This window comes from Mus pahari, chromosome 9 (genome assembly GCF_900095145.1).
Source record: "Mus pahari chromosome 9, PAHARI_EIJ_v1.1, whole genome shotgun sequence".
Taxonomy (NCBI): domain Eukaryota; kingdom Metazoa; phylum Chordata; class Mammalia; order Rodentia; family Muridae; genus Mus; species Mus pahari.
In genome coordinates, this window is record NC_034598.1 from 90,702,355 (window position 1) to 90,719,826 (window position 17,472).

At 46.9% G+C, this 17,472-nt stretch overlaps 1 protein-coding gene across 1 annotated transcript in view; it reads left to right on the forward strand.

The window, feature by feature from the left end:
* The window catches only part of Nuak1 (NUAK family kinase 1), a 71,990-nt gene extending 61,970 nt beyond the window's left edge, over positions 1-10,020 (forward strand). Inside the window, exons 5-7 of the mRNA XM_021205115.2 lie at positions 253-372; positions 2,915-3,047; positions 5,603-10,020. Coding sequence (XP_021060774.1) covers positions 253-372; positions 2,915-3,047; positions 5,603-6,756 — 1,407 coding nt within the window. The 3' untranslated portion in view covers positions 6,757-10,020. The remainder of the gene's footprint in view (positions 1-252; positions 373-2,914; positions 3,048-5,602) is intronic.
* The last annotated feature ends 7,452 nt before the right edge of the window (positions 10,021-17,472 follow it).

Here is a 17,472-nt window from a genome sequence, read left to right on the forward strand (position 1 = left end):
AACACTTGGTCCCCAGTCGGTGGTTTTGTTTGGGGAGGAAATGGGTCATTAAGGACTTTGATGTTTTATACTTTAGCCATACTGATAGTGGATGCTCTTGACTGCCGTGGGCGATTTTTGTTTGAGGCAGACTTTGGCCTAGACACAGTGGTGGCCCACGTGTTCTCATCTGCCCTGGGCAGTTTGAATCAGTTTGCAGACACTAGCGACTTCCCTCTAACAGATCTCCGTGGGTCTCGCTTCTCTTTACAGATTGCTGACTTTGGGCTCTCCAACCTATACCAGAAGGACAAGTTCTTGCAAACGTTTTGTGGGAGCCCACTCTATGCGTCGCCCGAGATTGTCAACGGCAGGCCTTATCGAGGGCCAGAGGTGAGCAGACTGCTGGTGTAGGGGATCAGGGATTTGGAGGGACAGAGAGGAGGAGGGAGGCAAGAACTAGATCTAGGGAAGTTCTTAAAACCCCCAAAGACCAAGCAAAAGAAACTTGGAGAGAGAGACCCAGGAGAAGATTCATGAAACCTTAGTAAGCCTTAGAGAACAGGAGATAAAGATGCCTGTCCCTTCGACAGGGCAGCTGCTTAGGATTTCCTTCCTTCCTTCCTTCCTTCCTTCCTTCCTTCCTTCCTTCCTTCCTTCCTTCCTTCCTTCCTTCCTTCTTTCCTCCCTTCTTTCTTTCTTTCCTCCCTTCTTTCTTTCCTTTCTTCCTTCCTTGTTTCCTTTTTTCTTTCTTTCTTTCTTTCTTTCTTTCTTTCTTTCTTTCTTTCTTTCTTTCTTTCTTTCATTCTTTTTTCTTTCTTTCTTTCTTTTTTTTTAGATTTTTTTTCCAAAGGTAACACTTTAGAAATAATTGAGATCATCTGAAAATAACTGAGACCAAGTTAGTAAAGAGCAGGCTATGCATACTGTCTGTCTGTCTGTCTGTCTGTCTCTCTTACACACACACACACACACACACACACACACACACACACACACACACACACTGGCCTTTTGTCAGTTGATAATTATTTTGTGATACCTTCCAAATTTGTTGCTAACATAGGATTTGTAATGGTCACCCAAATCTTGTTTTTATGCATATACTATTAGATTTGTAATAACTTCCCTGGCTCTAGACACTTAATTTTTTCCTATTGTATCAAAAATAAACAGAATAAGTGAAACTCTTATCTCTCTTGCCCATGTTTGTGGTCGTGTTTATATTTCAGAAAGTAAATTTTTATGGCATCTTCTCTTTTATGAGAAATGAGTTCCTTTACCTGCCTTAGAGAGCTCTCAGGGTCGCTGTAAGATATCCGTCTGTCCTAGTTCATTTTCTATGGCAATATATGTAAATATATTATGTGTATAATGAACACCATGGTCAAAAGCAGCCTGGGGAAGCAGAGAGTTTATTTCAGCTTACAGCCTTCAGTCCTGCGAGAGGGGAAGTCAGCAGGGTCTCAAGGCAGGAGCCGGGAGGCAGGAACTGAAACTGAGACCAGGGAGGAGCACTGTTTACTGAATTGCTCTGGAAGGCTCGGGTTCACTTAGCGTGAGTCCTTATAAAACCCTGGACCATCTTCCAAGGCTTGGCCCTGAGGCCAGTGGTCAAACCCTCCATGTTACTTTAACCAGGAAAATGCCCATAGAGTGGTCTATAGGCCAATCTGATGGAGATTTTTTTCTCACCTGAAGTTCCCTCTTTCTGGGTGACCATACCTTGTATCAAATTGACAAAACAAAAACAAAACAACAAAACAAAACAAAAAACAAAACAAAAAACCTAACCAGTGCAGCATCTGTCTAACTATGAGTTAGGAATTGCTCTCTTATAAGAACCCCTCTTCCAGGGACTCATCTGCCCTTCTCCCTGGAATAGCAACTGCTTGGTGGGTAGAAATGTTTTCTCCCAAATCTTTACCCATCTGAGAGTGCTTTGGTGGGGCAGGGCTGGGATAAAGGGAAGAGTACCCAGTATCGCTAACAATTACAGTAAAGAGAAGGCCTCCAAATGATAAAAGACAAGGGATGGTATAGGGATCAACTTGGAAAAATGTTAAAATTTGCCTTATAAATGTATCATTGAATGCCCCTCTGGCCTTAGGTGGTTAGTGTCTGGGGTTGCATGCTGGCATTCAGGTCTGCTCAGCAAACATGTTTTATTTGGCCTCATTTATCTCCACTTTAAAAAAAAAAAAAAAACTGAACAAACGTCTAATAGCTGAGAGATTCCACAGACAAGTCATATTTCAGACTTCTCTGCAAAAGCCAAAGCCTTGGGCAGCGCTGGGGCGGCACTTGTACTGTATGCTACAAGCCGTAAAGAAACTGCCTGCCTAACATGGGCAGATGCACTCTACAGTGTGTCTCTGTCCCCAGCTTTCCGCACTTACATCCCAAGATCTTTTTGTCTTCCTTTGTCTTTGTCATTCCTATCTGCCCAGCTCTGGTAGGATTTGACGTTGGAACCCCTGAGCCTTCTGAGGAGGTGAAGGGAGGGACTGATTCTTGCGTTAGCCATGAGGGACCCTGTGCCCTAGCTTTGCCTCCATTTCCTGGAAAGGGCTTTTCTGGGGAAGAGATTTAGTGGTCTTGTCTCTCTGTCTCTGTCTCTGTCTCTTTCTCTCTGTTCTATTCTATTCTATTCTACTCTATTCTATTCTATTCTCATTTTTCAAATTGAGCTGGAAGTAATCTAAACTCTACCTGCCTCTAGGAATCATTATGAGGAGGACCCTGGGCTGTAAGCACTTGAGAGTGCTCTGAAACAAGCTGGACTTGAGTTGTCCATTGTCAGGCTGTGGTAGAGAATCTGCCTTCCAGGTCCAGGCTCCTGGGAGTGCTCTGGGTAGATGCTTACACGCAGCGATGCTGGAGAGCATCTGGGGTCCATATACTATCTCCTATGTGTCCCGTCTCTCTGCTCCAGGTGGACAGCTGGGCCCTGGGTGTCTTGCTTTACACTCTCATTTATGGAACGATGCCCTTCGATGGCTTTGATCACAAAAACCTCATCCGGCAGATCAGCAGCGGAGAGTACCGAGAGCCCACACAACCCTCAGGTGCGTGCCCAAGGGAGGCCGGGGTTTGATGGGAGAGTGTCCAATGGAGGCTGGGGGTTGATGGGGGAGCGCTTGGCTTGTCTGCCCCAGCTCACACTCTCTCTAGATTTATAAGGCATCGCCTACTACTCCTCACTCTTCTCTCATAACAGCTCTAGGAAAAGCTGGCTTTTTTGGTGAGATGTTCTCCAGTTCAGCCAAAAGCCCTTCTTGCTTTTTCTATTCTGTATAAAACGTGGCAAGCCAGTTTCCCGCTATAAATGAAAGCTCTGGAAAGACTTTCTATTCTTCAGCGTCCCTCAAACCTCAAACTCAGTGGCCAGTGGCACTTTGGCTCATGTCTGAATGAAGTTTATATACCACATATTTTCTCCTGAAGGCTCATCACTGTCTTCTTACACTCGAGGACAGTATACAGGACTCCCGACTGGTGTGTGGGGCCATTTTAAATGGCAGATTTCTAGCAGGAAGAACACAAGCAAACAGACTAGGGCTGCCTATTTCCAGCCTGACAGCCCAGCCAGAGAACTGGATATGCCTGCTTTAGAGCTCGAGGACTTTAGTGCGCCTTGTACACAGGATGCCTACAAAAGAGCTATGGCGATTGACTTGGGGCTTGTAAAAAAGTTTAGGTAAACTTGTCAATGTAGAAGGATGAGGGCTAACATGGATGAATAGGTAGGTAGGTGGTAGACAGATGATAGATGATAGATAGATAGATAGATAATAGATGATAGATAACAGATATGTGATAGATGATAGATAGGTAGATGATAGATAGATAGATAGATGATAGATGGATAGATAGATAGATAGATGATAGATGGATAGATAGATAGATAGATGATAGATGGATAGATAGATGGTAGATACAAGATACATGATAGATAGATGATAGGTACAAGATACATGATAGATAGATGATAGATAATAGATAAATGATAGATGATAGATAGATAGATAGATAGATTATTGGTGGTGGCCTTTTTCTCAATAACCGATGCCAATAAAATTCCTGGCACATTGTAAGAGTTCAGGAAATCCTTATGGAGTGACTGATTGTCCTGTCCCTTCTCAGGAGTGATCACTCTGTCCCCATTGTTCTTATCAGCCTTCTTAAGTGGCTGGGGGAGGAGGCAGCCTCCCAGGGAAGGTACAGGACACAGCTTGGTACTGAAAGTCAGCCTATCAGCTGCGAGCTTGGCTCCTCTGGCTTCTTCCACATCCTTGGAGGCGTCCCCGTCCCCCATCTCTCTCTCTCTCTCTCTCTCTCTCTCTCTCTCTCTCTCTCTCTCTCTCTCTCNCTCTCTCTCTCTCTCTCTCTCTCTCTCTCTCTCTCTCTCTCTCTCTCCTGAGAGAGGCTGTGGCCACCTGGAAGGCAGATAAAGATCAGCTCTCAGTTTGGTGGATACCAATAGGGCTTATGTCAGACAGCCTCAGGAGGTGAGCTCAATGGGCGTGGCTCTAGGATCCTGGCTAAGACCTTGAGAGTGGGGCCAGCCTTGACTATGGCAATTTTCCCTGCCCAGGTGTGTCGGGTAAGAGCCACACCTGACACAGGTGAGCGCATCTGTCTCCTGTGCTCCGCCTCTGCCTCCAGCACCTTTACCAGGGGACTGACTGTGTGTTTATGCGTACCTACCTTTGGAAGGCTACCAGTGGATGCCTGCTTTTCGTTTTGACAAGAATGCTATTGACCAAAGCAGAAGTAGTAGTGAGATTTAGTTTGACTTCTTTCTCTGTTGCCTAGCCTTCCGTACTTGATGCAGATCTGGGATGACAGGGAGGTCAGGAGTTCCAGGAGATCTCTTGTGAGAAAACAGATCCTGGCTGGGGAGATAGCACAGATGATACGATGCTTGCCTTGTAAGCGTGAAAACATGGGTTTGATCTTCAGAACGCACCCAGACACACCTGGCATGGGAATACTCGCTTATGACCCCACAGCTGTCTAGTTATAAATAAATGGAGCCCAGGATTTTGCTAGCCAGCCTGCCAGGCCTACTCAGTGAGGTCTTGCCAGTGGAAGACCCCGTCTTAAAAGGAAAGGTTTGAGGGGAGCTTGAGGGAGGATTCCTGAAGTTGTTCTGTGTCACCCACCTACACACAGACGCACATATGCACCAGCAAACACACATGTGTACTTGTGTGCACCACAAAAAGAAGGAAAGCAAACCAGGATGGGGCAGCTCTGTGGGTCGTGGTTCTGAGCCTTGGTCAGGTTTCTGCTGTACAGTCTAAAGACTTCGGCTTTCTGCTGGAGCATGAAGCTGGAACACTCCAAATGCATTCTGTGCCTGCCTGCCTGCCTGCCTGCCTTCCTTCCTTCCTTCCTTCCTTCCTTCCTTCCTTCCTTCCTTCCTCCTTCCCTCCCTCCCTCCCTCTTTCTTTCTTTCTTTCTTTCTTTCTTTCTTTCTTTCTTTCTTTCTTTCTTTCTTTCTTTCTCTTTCTTTTTTTTTTGTCTGAAATAAGCACATCTCTAGTCTTTTGTGGAAAGTCCACCCCACCCAAAGCTCCCACGCAGAGCCTGATTCTCTTTGTCTTTCATCCCTTAGACGCTCGGGGACTCATCCGGTGGATGCTGATGGTGAATCCCGATCGCCGAGCCACCATCGAGGACATCGCCAACCATTGGTGGGTGAACTGGGGCTACAAGAGCAGCGTCTGCGACTGTGACGCCCTTCCTGACTCCGAGTCTCCGCTCTTGGCACGGATCATCGATTGGCATCACCGTTCCACGGGGCTGCAGGCTGAGGCTGAAGCCAAGATGAAGGGTCTGGCCAAACCCGGGGCCTCTGAGGTTGTGTTGGAGCGGCAGCGGTCACTGAAGAAGTCCAAGAAAGAGAATGACTTTCCCCAGTCTGGCCAGGACTCCGTACCTGAAAGCCCATCCAAGCTGAGTTCCAAGAGGCCCAAGAGCATCCTGAAGAAGAGGAGCAACAGTGAGCACCGCTCCCATAGCACCGGCTTGATCGAAGGCATTGTGAGCCCTGCCTTACCATCCCCTTTCAAAATGGAGCAAGATGTGTGCCGGACAGCCATCCCCCTCTCCAGCTCTCCCGAGGCAGATATGTCAGGGAAGCTCAGCCTCAAACAGTCTGCCACGATGCCCAAGAAAGGGATCTTGAAAAAGACCCAGCAGAGAGAATCTGGCTACTATTCATCCCCGGAGCGCAGCGAGTCCTCAGAACTGCTGGACAGTAATGATGTGGTCATCAGCGGTGGCCTCTCGTCCCCTCCCCCAGACCCAGCCAGGGGAACTTCCCACAGCCTGTCCTGCCGGAGGAAGGGCATCTTGAAACATAGTAGCAGGTACTCAGATGGTGCCACAGACCCTGCCCTCACCCGCCCTGAAATGCCCACACTGGAATCCTTGTCACCTCCCGGTGTCCCCTCTGATGGCATCTCTCGGAGCTACAGTCGCCCATCCAGTATCATCAGCGACGACAGTGTCCTGTCCAGCGACTCTTTCGACTTGTTAGATCTTCAGGAGAACCGGCCAGCCCGCCAGCGCATCCGCAGCTGTGTCTCTGCTGAAAACTTCCTCCAGCTTCAGGACTTTGAGACACCACACAACCGGCCCCGGCCCCAGTACCTGAAGCGGTACCGGAACCGGCTGGCAGACAGTAGCTTCTCCCTTCTCACTGATATGGACGATGTGACTCAGGTGTATAAGAAAGCGCTGGAGATCTGCAGCAAGCTCAACTAGCCCTTCCCTTCAGGGCACAGAGGATGGGATGGGTGGGTGGGTGAGTCCAAGGGAGAAGGGCAACTGAACTCAGCCTGCAAGCTGGTTACCTCTTTGCTGGTCATGGCAACAGATTGGGAAAAGACTAGTAACGTCTGGCCTGGCCAGTTTTCACAGCCTTGAGTCAGCACCTAAAAGGGATAGAAACCGTTCTTCACCAGTTTTGCCAGCTGCCAGTTAGAATGGGGGGTCTTCACTGGCATTCCCAGGTGACATCTCACAGGGAAGGTGGTGTTGGCCAGCAAGAAATGGGAAGCAGCATTATGGGGAAGGGTGTGTTTCCTAGAAGTCATCTAGATGTTTCTGGAGAAGGGGAAGAAAGACTGAGACCATCTGCTTTGGGTGGATACATTAGCGAGCCTGATCTGACTACACGGGGGCTAGCAAGACTCCAGCAACCCGAGTGTGAATTCGTGATCGGTTGGTAACGTCTGTACTGTGGTCTGAGTTTAGTAGACTAGGCACACCAGGGAACATTGAATTGAGTACTAATAGCTGCCAGGGAATCAGGAGGGGAGGCAACAGCACACTTGCCATGGCTAAGCTCTGGGAGTTAGGCTAAAGCACCATGCTGTTTAAAAGAAAAACGGTTAACTCTTTCATGGCACAGCATGGCATGTGTTAATTTGCTCCTGGACCTTGAGTAGAAGACAGGGCTTGCTTAGAGAGTGAATGTGCTGAATTCTGTTATGGAAATAGTCTGGTAGCGGTGACGTTCCGGTTTTCCGGGATCTGCCTCTTCTTCTCTTCTCTCTTGCCTTGTTCTTCTTTAGTGGGATCTTCTGAAGGTAAGCAGGAATAAAGATGGCAGTGTGAGAGGCCAGGGCTTTGTGTGTAACTGGGCACAGAGCTGCTGTGGCCTTTGCACAGCGAATGGACGGATGGCGAAGCATGCCAGCAAAGGGCGACTTAACACTTTCTTAAATATCTCAGTATTAACTGGAACCCCGCCTTGTGGCTTCTCACCTGTACAAGGACAGGATGCTACTCAGAGTCTCCAAAGCATCCCTGGCTCAGCCATAGGCCCCATTCACCCCAAGTGTGGAAACTTAACTGTAGACGAGTTGCTTCTAGGGAGTTAGTATGTAGGTGAAATATGTGGCCGAGGGAAAGTCCGGTTTGACAGAAGGTTCTTGTCTCCCCAGGCCTAAGTATTCTGTCTCGTGGTTTTGATCTCCCTCATTTTGGGGGAATAAACAAGTCCCATCCATCCATCCACAGGATAAGACGTTGAAAGAGCAGAGTGTTGCGGGGAGAAGGCTTAGGGACATTTCCTCGGGAGTCACCCAGATGGCTCTGGAGGAGGCAGAAAGGAGGTGTGTGTGTGGGGGGGGTGACAGGATGCTTAAGAATGTTCCAGCTAGTTATGTCATCCCCACGGAGGGGACCCTGGGGACACTGGGTGGGGGGAATGAAATGGTCTTTCTGGGCTGACCACGGAATCCACTGGCTTAGTCAAATTAGAATCCTTCTTCTAAGGTGACTGCTTTCTGGGAGCCTCTCAGACAGGGTTGGGGGAGGATTGCATCATGGGGGAAACCCCCTAAAATCCGTCACTGCACTGAGGACAGTTGTCAGGGAGATGTTGCTCTGTATGGCAGAAGGCTGTTGTGCATCTCTGTGTTTGGCCCCCCGCGCTTTCCTTTGGGCTGAACTGAGCAGGATGTAGTGGGAAGCTGCTTCGATTCTTTTGCTTCAGTTTCACCTCCTACCTGAACTGTGGCAGGGGCTGTAGGTAGAGAAGTGGCTCTGGCGCTTTGGAGGTGCATAGATAGCAGCATGCAACCACCAAATCCTCCATCTCCCTGTGAACATCCCCGGCTGCTACACCGCTGGCCCCTGGGCAGGCAGCTGGTCTCAGGTAACCAGCCTTTGCTGGTTAATGGGATTTTCCCCTTGTGCCAGCCGATTGTGTCTTTTAGTATTTCCCACCATGCAATGACTCCATTAGGAAAACCATCCCCTTCAGCTTTCTCTCCTTCTCCATCACCAGGGTCACCAGTGTGTTCTCTTTTGGTGGAACTCTCAAAGACAAGTGATTGGGGAAGGGAAACCAAATGTTTCACACCAAGAACAGAGGCTCCGGTGTGTCCTCCGTTCCAGGGCTGACACTGAGTTGAGTCCAGGTCTGTCTTGATCTGGAGGTCTCAGGCACCTGCAGTGGCTATGAGGACTGCTTCCCAAAGGTGGAGGCTGGAGACGTGTGGCTGAGTGGTTCTCAAGCCCCCACTCAGTTCTGTCACCTGCTTCTACCTGAGAGGCTGACCGTCCCTGCAGGAAATGAGGTAGAACCGAGAATAAAGCCCTAAAAAAGCAGTTTCCCAATGGAGCCCTGTTATCCCCGCCGTCAGTCCCCAGCCAAAGAAGGGACGCCTGGCTCACTTCTGTGGAGTCCCCAGTGAGAGACACAGATGGGCAGAGTGGAAGTCGCTGCCTGCCTTGACCTCTCCTGGTCCTCCATTCGCTCCTGGGGTCCCTTCGTTCTTCGTTTACACATCTGCCAAAGGGGGTGGGGTTGTATTTCGTTTTACAGGTAAAATTTCAAGGCACAATCAGTTTTTATGAAAGCGCTCCAAGACCCTAGGCAACATGACAGTTCTCAGTTCCTTCTGAATTTTAGTCTCTGCTACCTGGTGCTCTTTACTGAAGGAGCTCGCTGCAGGGTGAAGTTCAGGCGTGTTTTGCCCAGGCCTGCTGTCTTGAGTACAAATGTGAGTGATGGACTGACTGCTTGTTGCCAAACTGGAAATGTTTTGTAGGGATTTACTGGCATGGTATCATTCCTAGGAAGAAGAAGAAGAAGAAGAAGAAAAAAGGAAAAAGAAAAAAAAAAAAGAAAAAGGGACAGGAGAGGGAGAGAAACTTGACTGCACATTTTTTATTATTATTATTAAATCCATGTTGTGACTTTTATTTAATTTCTATATTTTTTGGTAATAAAAAGTTGACTTTTTAATTTGAATTTGTCTTTTTTTTTATTTATTGGTCTGAAAGGCATTTCAAAAGTATTATAATAATATATTGGTGTAATTTAATTGGTTCAGCATGCCTTCTGGGCTCCAGTCAAAGTTAGTTTTTACTTATTTGATTGGTTTGAGAACAGCCTACAGGGAGAGGAAGAGAAAAGCTGGCTAATTACCCAATGTGTTCATCTTTCATTGGAAACTGAAGTTTTGTCATTTTTGTTTCTGTTTTTTATTTTAAATTAAATAAATTGCGATGAACTGAACCAGGGCCTTGTTTCGTTGGTTGTTTTTCCTTAGTCAAGTGAGTAACAGGTCAGGGACAGGTGCCAGAAGCCCTGCCCATACTGGTCTAAGCGGCCTGGGGATGTTGGGTTTCACTGCTTTGGAACTGAGACCTACAAGTGGGGCCCGAGATAACTGGGCTTGTTTTCCTGTGTCTCCTTGCATTAGTGTGTGTAAGTGAGTGTGTATGTGAGTGAGTGTGAGTGTTTATGTTTGAGTGTGTGTGTGAGTTAGTGTGTCTCTATGTGAGTCTATGTGAGTGTGTATATGAGTGAATGCGTGTGAATGAACGTGTCTGTGAGTGTGTGTGTGAGTGTGTATGTGTGTGTGTATGAGTGAATGTGTGTGTGTATGAGTGAATATGTGTGTGTGTGTGTGTGTGTGTGTGTGAGTGTGTGTGTGTGTATGTATGAGTATGTGTGAAGGCCAGAGAACCACCTTGGCTGCTGTTCCCTCAGGAGCCACTCCGTTGCTCTGTTGAGGCAACGTCTCTCACTGGCCTGAGAATTGTCAGGTGACTGAAGCTGTCTGGTCAGTGAACCTCGGGGCTCTGCACTTCACAGTTGACATGAGACCCTGGCAAGGAAAGTGACTTTGCAGAGCAACTGCTGTTGCAGCTTTTCTGATGCTCTGGAGGATTGGGGTGTGACTGTCACCTTTCTATCTCCCCTCCCTGATTCTGCAGCCCACCCTGCGAAAGCCACAGGCTCCAAATCCACATTTTAGCCGTTGTTTTCTAAGGGAGACTGACGATCAGGTTTCTCCCATCTGGGATGGAGATGTCACCGAGGGCTAACAGCCATGCTCCCTCCTCTCTGAGCATCAGCTTTCCAAAGATAATCTTCCTGTACCTCATTCCGTCTCACACAAACTGCTAATGTGCACACTCAGGGCCAAGTCCGATCGCTGCTGTTTTCTAATAGGAAGGCCACTGCCCTGCCTGTGGCATCAGTGACTCCTCTCTTGTTATGGTGTCTTCCATGAGCAGACACCACCCCTGTGCCCCACCTGACAGCTCTTGGAAAGAGAGATGAATAATCAGGCAAACCAAGGCGTTCCTGGGTCCTGGCCGTAATGTCAAATGGCAGTAAGCCCTACCTGAGTCCAGAGCATTCGAGAGCCCAAGAGCAGTGCCGGATCTATAGAAGAAAAGCCTAACTTAGAAGAGAGATAGGAACCCATGCTCATTTCTGACCAGGAAGAGCCTCAGGTGGAGCACCATCACACTTGGCAAACAGAACGGTTTACACGTTGTATACACACCCACACACTTGCGTTTACAAACATGCAATAAAAACAAACAAAGAGGATGCCCATTTAAATTTGAGCTCTAGATAAATACCAGGGCCATTTTTAATGTGTGCCCCATGATTCCCATGGCTCCATATTTGGGCCACGTTTATATTTTTCAAAACGTATCACCTGAAATTCAAGATTAGCTGCGTTTAACTGTATTAGCATCCTGTGGGTGGGACTTCACTGTCTAAATTGGCTGGTTGTTGGGTATCATAAAGCTGGGTGAATGGATGCTTCTAGCCTATCAGATTCAGATACTGCTGCCTCTTCTCTTCCTTACCCTTCTACTGCTGTGAGGAGACAACATGACAGTGTCAGAGGGTGGGTCCATGATCGTCATGGTAGGGGTTGTGGTGGTGGGAAGGCAGGCATGGTAGTGGAGCGGTAGCTGAGAGCTCACACCTGACCTGAAAGTTGCAGGTAGAGCTCAAAACACTGACACACCTCCCTCAACAAGGCCATGCATCCTAATCCTTCCCAAACAGCTCCACAGACTGGAGACCAAGGATTCGAACATATGAGCCTATAGGGGGTCATTCTCACCCAAACCACCACACCTCTCAAATCAGGCTATCATGGAGAAATTCCAATTCCAGACTGGGCATAACCTCCTGAGTCAAACTGCTACCACCCCTTGAGCCTCGTTTTTTTCAAAGTCTAATCTCTCTCTCTCTCTCTCTCTCTCTCTCTCTCTCTCTCTCTCTCTCTCTCTCTGTCTCATTTATTTATTAACTTATTTCTATTTATTTATTTATTTAGCGTGTGCTCATAGACACAAGTGTGTGCTTGTGTATACAAACATGTTTGCACATTTATGTGAAAGCCAGAGGATAACCTTGGAAGTCATGCTTGAAACGTCACCCTCCTTAGTTTTTTGAGACAAAGGTCTCTTGCTGGCCTGAGGCTCTCTGGTTGGCCTACGCTGCTGACCAATGAGGCCCAGGGATCCTTCCTTTTGCGCCTCCCCAGTTCTGGGATTACAAACATGTCATCAACACCTGGCCTTTTTGCCAACCTGGATTCTGAACCTTGAACTTATCCTCCTTGCAGGATAAGCATTATACCAATGGAGCCATCTCCCTGGTCTCCAGTGGCCCTATCGATAGCATTCTTGCATAGCTTTGGCAGCTGTGAAGAAAGAGTGAGACAAACTCTTATGAAATTATACTGAGTATGAAATGCCATTGGAAACAACAGACCTTTCTTCATGGGGCAATATCCATTGGCTTTTAGTCATCTCTTCTTTATTTAATGTATTTTTTTTAAGTAATACTGAAAATATTTTAGCAGTACTAAGGGTAGGATAAGTGTGAAGAATGCAGATTACTGCTTCATAAGCTCTGGGTTAATAATTGCTATTCTACATAGACCCCAGCCCTCCAGAGAGTTTTAAAATAGGACATTCTCAGGGAGCATCTACCCTGATGATTCTTGCTTCTTATCACAAACCCCGACTCCATTAACAATTGGCAGACATTGCAGAGAAAGGAACTGAGTTGAAATCTACTTAGAAGTGGAACCTTTAGTAAATATGTAAATCTGTACTTACAGAGAAGGAATGGCATGCACATGACTTAGAGGCTGGAGCAGAAGTGACCTAAACAAGCCAGTGAGGAAATGCAGGGTGACCCCAGTGAAATGTCAATTCTTCTTGGTTACATAGACACGTGCAGAAGAAGATGAAACTAAAGGAGCTAGCCATAAAGTGTGAGCATTCCGATTTATTCCAGACAGGACAGTGGATGATGCAAAGACCCTGGGGTTGTCAAAAACAACAAAGCATCAATTTCTGGTCCATTGGCATAGGGCACTCATGGGCCAGGGAATGTAGTGTTTGTATAAACATGTGTGTCCGTATTCTAAGAGGGACTGGCTGGGATAATTTATGACTTTGTATTTCCTTAATTACAAATGACTGCATCCTTCAACAGGTGGTCCCCAGACCTGACACATGCTGTGATGTGCAATTTAAAATGAGAATAATGCTCTGCTACAGAAATTGACTGCCACTTATTAAAATGTATGGAGGAGATGTTTTTAATTCACAGGATCATGCAACACTCTGGGGATGGGAACGGACTGGCTGTGATTCTACGTCTGAACACTGTGGTCTACACATTCAGGTTTTCCTGTTACCAGACCTGCCTGATGCCAGCATAGCTGTCTGGTTCCAACTGAAACTGATACAAGAAGTTAGCAGTTATTTTTGTTTCACAAGTCCAACAATGACTTTCCTATTGATGAAAAAGCACACTGCCTTCCACAGTGGTGGCCCAATCTCCAGCAGGACAATTTAAGAGGGGAATTGTGTATTTTAGTTTAGAGTTCCAGTCAGTCATAGCTGATAGGATGCTAACCCCTGGCAGACAGGAAGCAGGGAGGAGAGGAAGGGACCAGGGAGTGGGGATAATCCTCAAAAGCATGCCTCCCATTGACTTAGCTCTTATTGCTAGGCCCAACTACCCAAATAGTGCCACCAGCTGGGGACTTCATTGCAAGCCTGGAAGAGGAACGACTCATATGGAAAATATATTGTATCTCGACCAACTAGTTCCTTGGCTCACTCTCTGCCTGGTTTTGTTTCTGAGTTGGTCTGGATAAGCTATGGTATTCCAAAGTAACCCCTGACAGGACAGTGGCTCAATATAATTAGATCTCCCTCTCTGGCCAGCACAGGTTCGGTAGTTGTTCTTCTATGCATCTCCAAGCTAAGATTCTTGCATCCTGTGGCTTTGACATCTGAGAGCTCTTTATTCCTGACTATGTAGATGAGGGGGAGAGCAGGGGTGAGTGTCTGTAAATACCAGGCCTGGATACCGTACACATGTGTTAAGCCCACCTCCCATTGGTTTGAGCTCAGCCACCTGCCCCACGTGCCATCGTGGATAGTCTCGAAGTTTAAAAGCAGAGAGTAAAATGGGCCAGGTGAATTCACGGCAACATTTCCGTTACAACTCATTTCTGCTTCCTATGAGGAGCTCCCAGCAAGAAAAAGATAAAGAATTATATTAACCAAGTCATGAAGTATTCTATGTTCTCATCCTTCATGTCTGTCATCATTTAACGCTTCTCATGTTCGCTTACCTCCATTATCATAGAGGAAGAAATTGTCTGGGGGAACAAAAGGCAATGACTTGCCTAACTAACCCATCTGTGAAACTGTGAAGCTGGACTCACATGTGGGCCTGGCTGCCTCGCTTCGGAGCCTACACTGTTGGCTCCGTTGGTCACTTAGAACAATCCCGAGAGTCAAACTCCTTACCACCTCATTCACACACACAGTTAGATCCTGGCAGGGACCCAGATAGATATCATCAGGAAGGAAGACACAGGCCAAAGTCAGTGTATTGTTCAAATATAAAGAAGAGAATAAGCCTTCCCAGTTTCCCATTGGTGTTACGTTCTAGTACATCCAGTCTCAGCAGACGGGAGACGTAGGATGACACAGATCCCCCAACTCTGCTGGTATGGAATGGGACAGAAGGGTTCATTTTCCTCTTTGCTGAGTTGCTCAGAACTCCAGAGTGGGGACAGGAGTCCTTCAGGGGCCAGGTGCAGCCCACAGCTGTCAGCACTTGCAGGTGAACAGGCTTTCAGGTGCTGTTTCCTGTGTGGCGGACCCTCAGGAGATCCCTTAAGTCTTTCTAGAGGCCCCAGAGCTTACAGCAAGCTGCCTGGAGCCATGTAGAAACTCAAGGTGCTTGAGTGTGCTCCACCGTCCTGCCTGGAGTCAAGGACTGCAAAAGTAGCTTCCGTCGTGTGGACATCAAGGCTGAAGAATGTCTTCAAAGCCCTGGGGTGGAGATGGAGTCAGGACAGACATTCTCTCTGGTCAGGTCTTACTGTCAGATGAAACCAGGCCCGGAGGAGGCTACATTTTAGAGGCAGCAAGAGAAAGGGGGCTTAAAAAAAAAAAAAAAAAAAAAAAAAATATTTATTTTTTTTTTTTTGTAAAAAAAAAAAAAAAAAAAAAAAGCTACTCCAAGAATGTTCTGCACATTGGAATTTGTGAATCACTGAAGCCGAAAAACATCTGATTCAGCAATGCCTAGGGCATTCCAGAAGCTTCGGCCGTCCGTCTTTTGGAGCCCAGACAAAGCATGTGTGCAAGGCTGGAAGCCAGATGCAGACCTCAGAGCTGGCCAGATGGTTTGCTCCAAGGAGGTTCTGGTTGTGGGTTCAATCTCTGTGAAGTACAGAGGGCCCTTGGAAGTGGGCCCAGCCTGAACTGTCTCCTCAGACACACACGATGATGAAGTAAAGACGTGGGAATGGGCTCCTTTTCTAGAGAAATAGCCAATAGGCAGACGCTCGACTCAGGCGCTTTGGGTATTCAGAATGGTGGATCGCGATGCCCATGAGGCTGTGTTGACTCTGCACAGAAAAGAAGATTCCAGAGTGAACAGAACAAAGCGCCAAATCATCTTCTGAGGATCCAGCACATCATTGGGGTTCCACCTGAGATCTTCCTGGTTGCATTCTGGCTGATTTCCCAGGATTCTGCTCCATACGCCTTGCCAACCACAGTGTTCACAGTCAACACCTAGAACCTCCACACTGTGTCCCTTCCCACTCCCCTTCTGCTAAACCACTTCTGCCTTTTCTCTGCCCTGAGCTTTTGCCTTGCTTGGATGTCATCTCTATGTGACTTCCTTAGCATGAACCTCGAAGGGACAACCTGTGCCCTCTGGTGGCACTGGACACATGCTCTGAGCCAGTGCCTCCTTTGAGAATTATCCTCTCAAACTCAAAGAAGTCACGGCATGTGATCCAACATAGATGCCCATGCAGAAGAGTCAAGTATGACAAACCTACTGTTTGTGACCTAAATCTTTGTGTAGCCTTTATGGACTCCATTTTCTCACGGACAAAGAGAGGGGCTTTCTCTGAAACAGGAATGTTTAAGTTATGTCCTCCTGACACAAGTCAAGAAGAAATCTTTGAAGAGAACAATGGTGTTTACCAATTTCTCTGGTGAAAGTCTTCCCACCAGAGCCAATCTTAATATAGCACCAAACAGGTGCAGAAGGTTTGGAAGTCTAAAAAAAATGGGCCATTGAGTTTGAACCTCCCCTGCTACTGTGTTGGTTTTCACAAATGCCTGGCACATGGGTTAGGGTACTTGTCTAGTCATGTGTGAAGCCTTGGGTTGAACCCCTAGTACCCCCAAAATATGAGGCTACTTTTCTGAGTGATACAGACACACAGAAAGAAGTAGCCACATCGTGCCTTTTGGGTTTTCACCACCGAGGTGTACCTCGTATGTTTCTTTCATAGCACTGCTCTCTATTGCCTCTGGCATCAGAAACACTCTCTATAGGAAACACATCTTGCCCCACTTTGTTAACATAATAGTCATCTCATGCGCTGTTACGCTGTTATGGGTGCAGAAGGCACAGCAGCAAACAGAGTGGCCAAACTGGTTCTAAATCCTTTGGTACAGTGTTGGGATTGAGACGAAAGTCTCCGACTGTGTCTGAACCAAAGGGATAGCATTTAGACTTTCATTATTAAACCTGTTAGCTCTCCGTGCCTTCAGTTAGACTGAGCATGCTCCCTTCTATCCCTAGACTGCTGGGCAGTGTTTTGTTATTATTATAATTGGTCTACAAATTTGGCAAGTGTTTTTCTTGAATTTATTAAGCTAATTGTGATTTTTTTTTTCTCTCCTTGGACTGTCTTCATATGGTGACAGCTTCATTTGATTAATGTTAAACTAACCTTGCCTTCCTGGTATAATTTACACCTAAACCATATTATATTGTTCTTTCTCTGTATTTATGAATTTTGATAGGCTGAAAAATTTGACAGAAAAATCTCCTTCTGGCTCTCACCTCCCTCTTCCTTTCCACTTCCCTCTCTCAACTCCTCTTTCTGTCTTTCCATCTTTCTCGTTCTTTCTTTGTATGTCTTCACCTGTTTTTATTATTCAAGAAACATTGGTCATAAAATACGTCAGGACATGGTCTCCTTTCTAATATCTGAAAGTTTCGTATAGGACTGCTATCATTTCTTTGTTAAATGTCTGACGTAGTTCACCAGTTACGATAGTATTGATTGCTAAGAGGCTCACAACGGAGACAACCCCCTCTCCCCCCCACCCCCGGCTTGCCTTGATAGATCTTGTAGATCA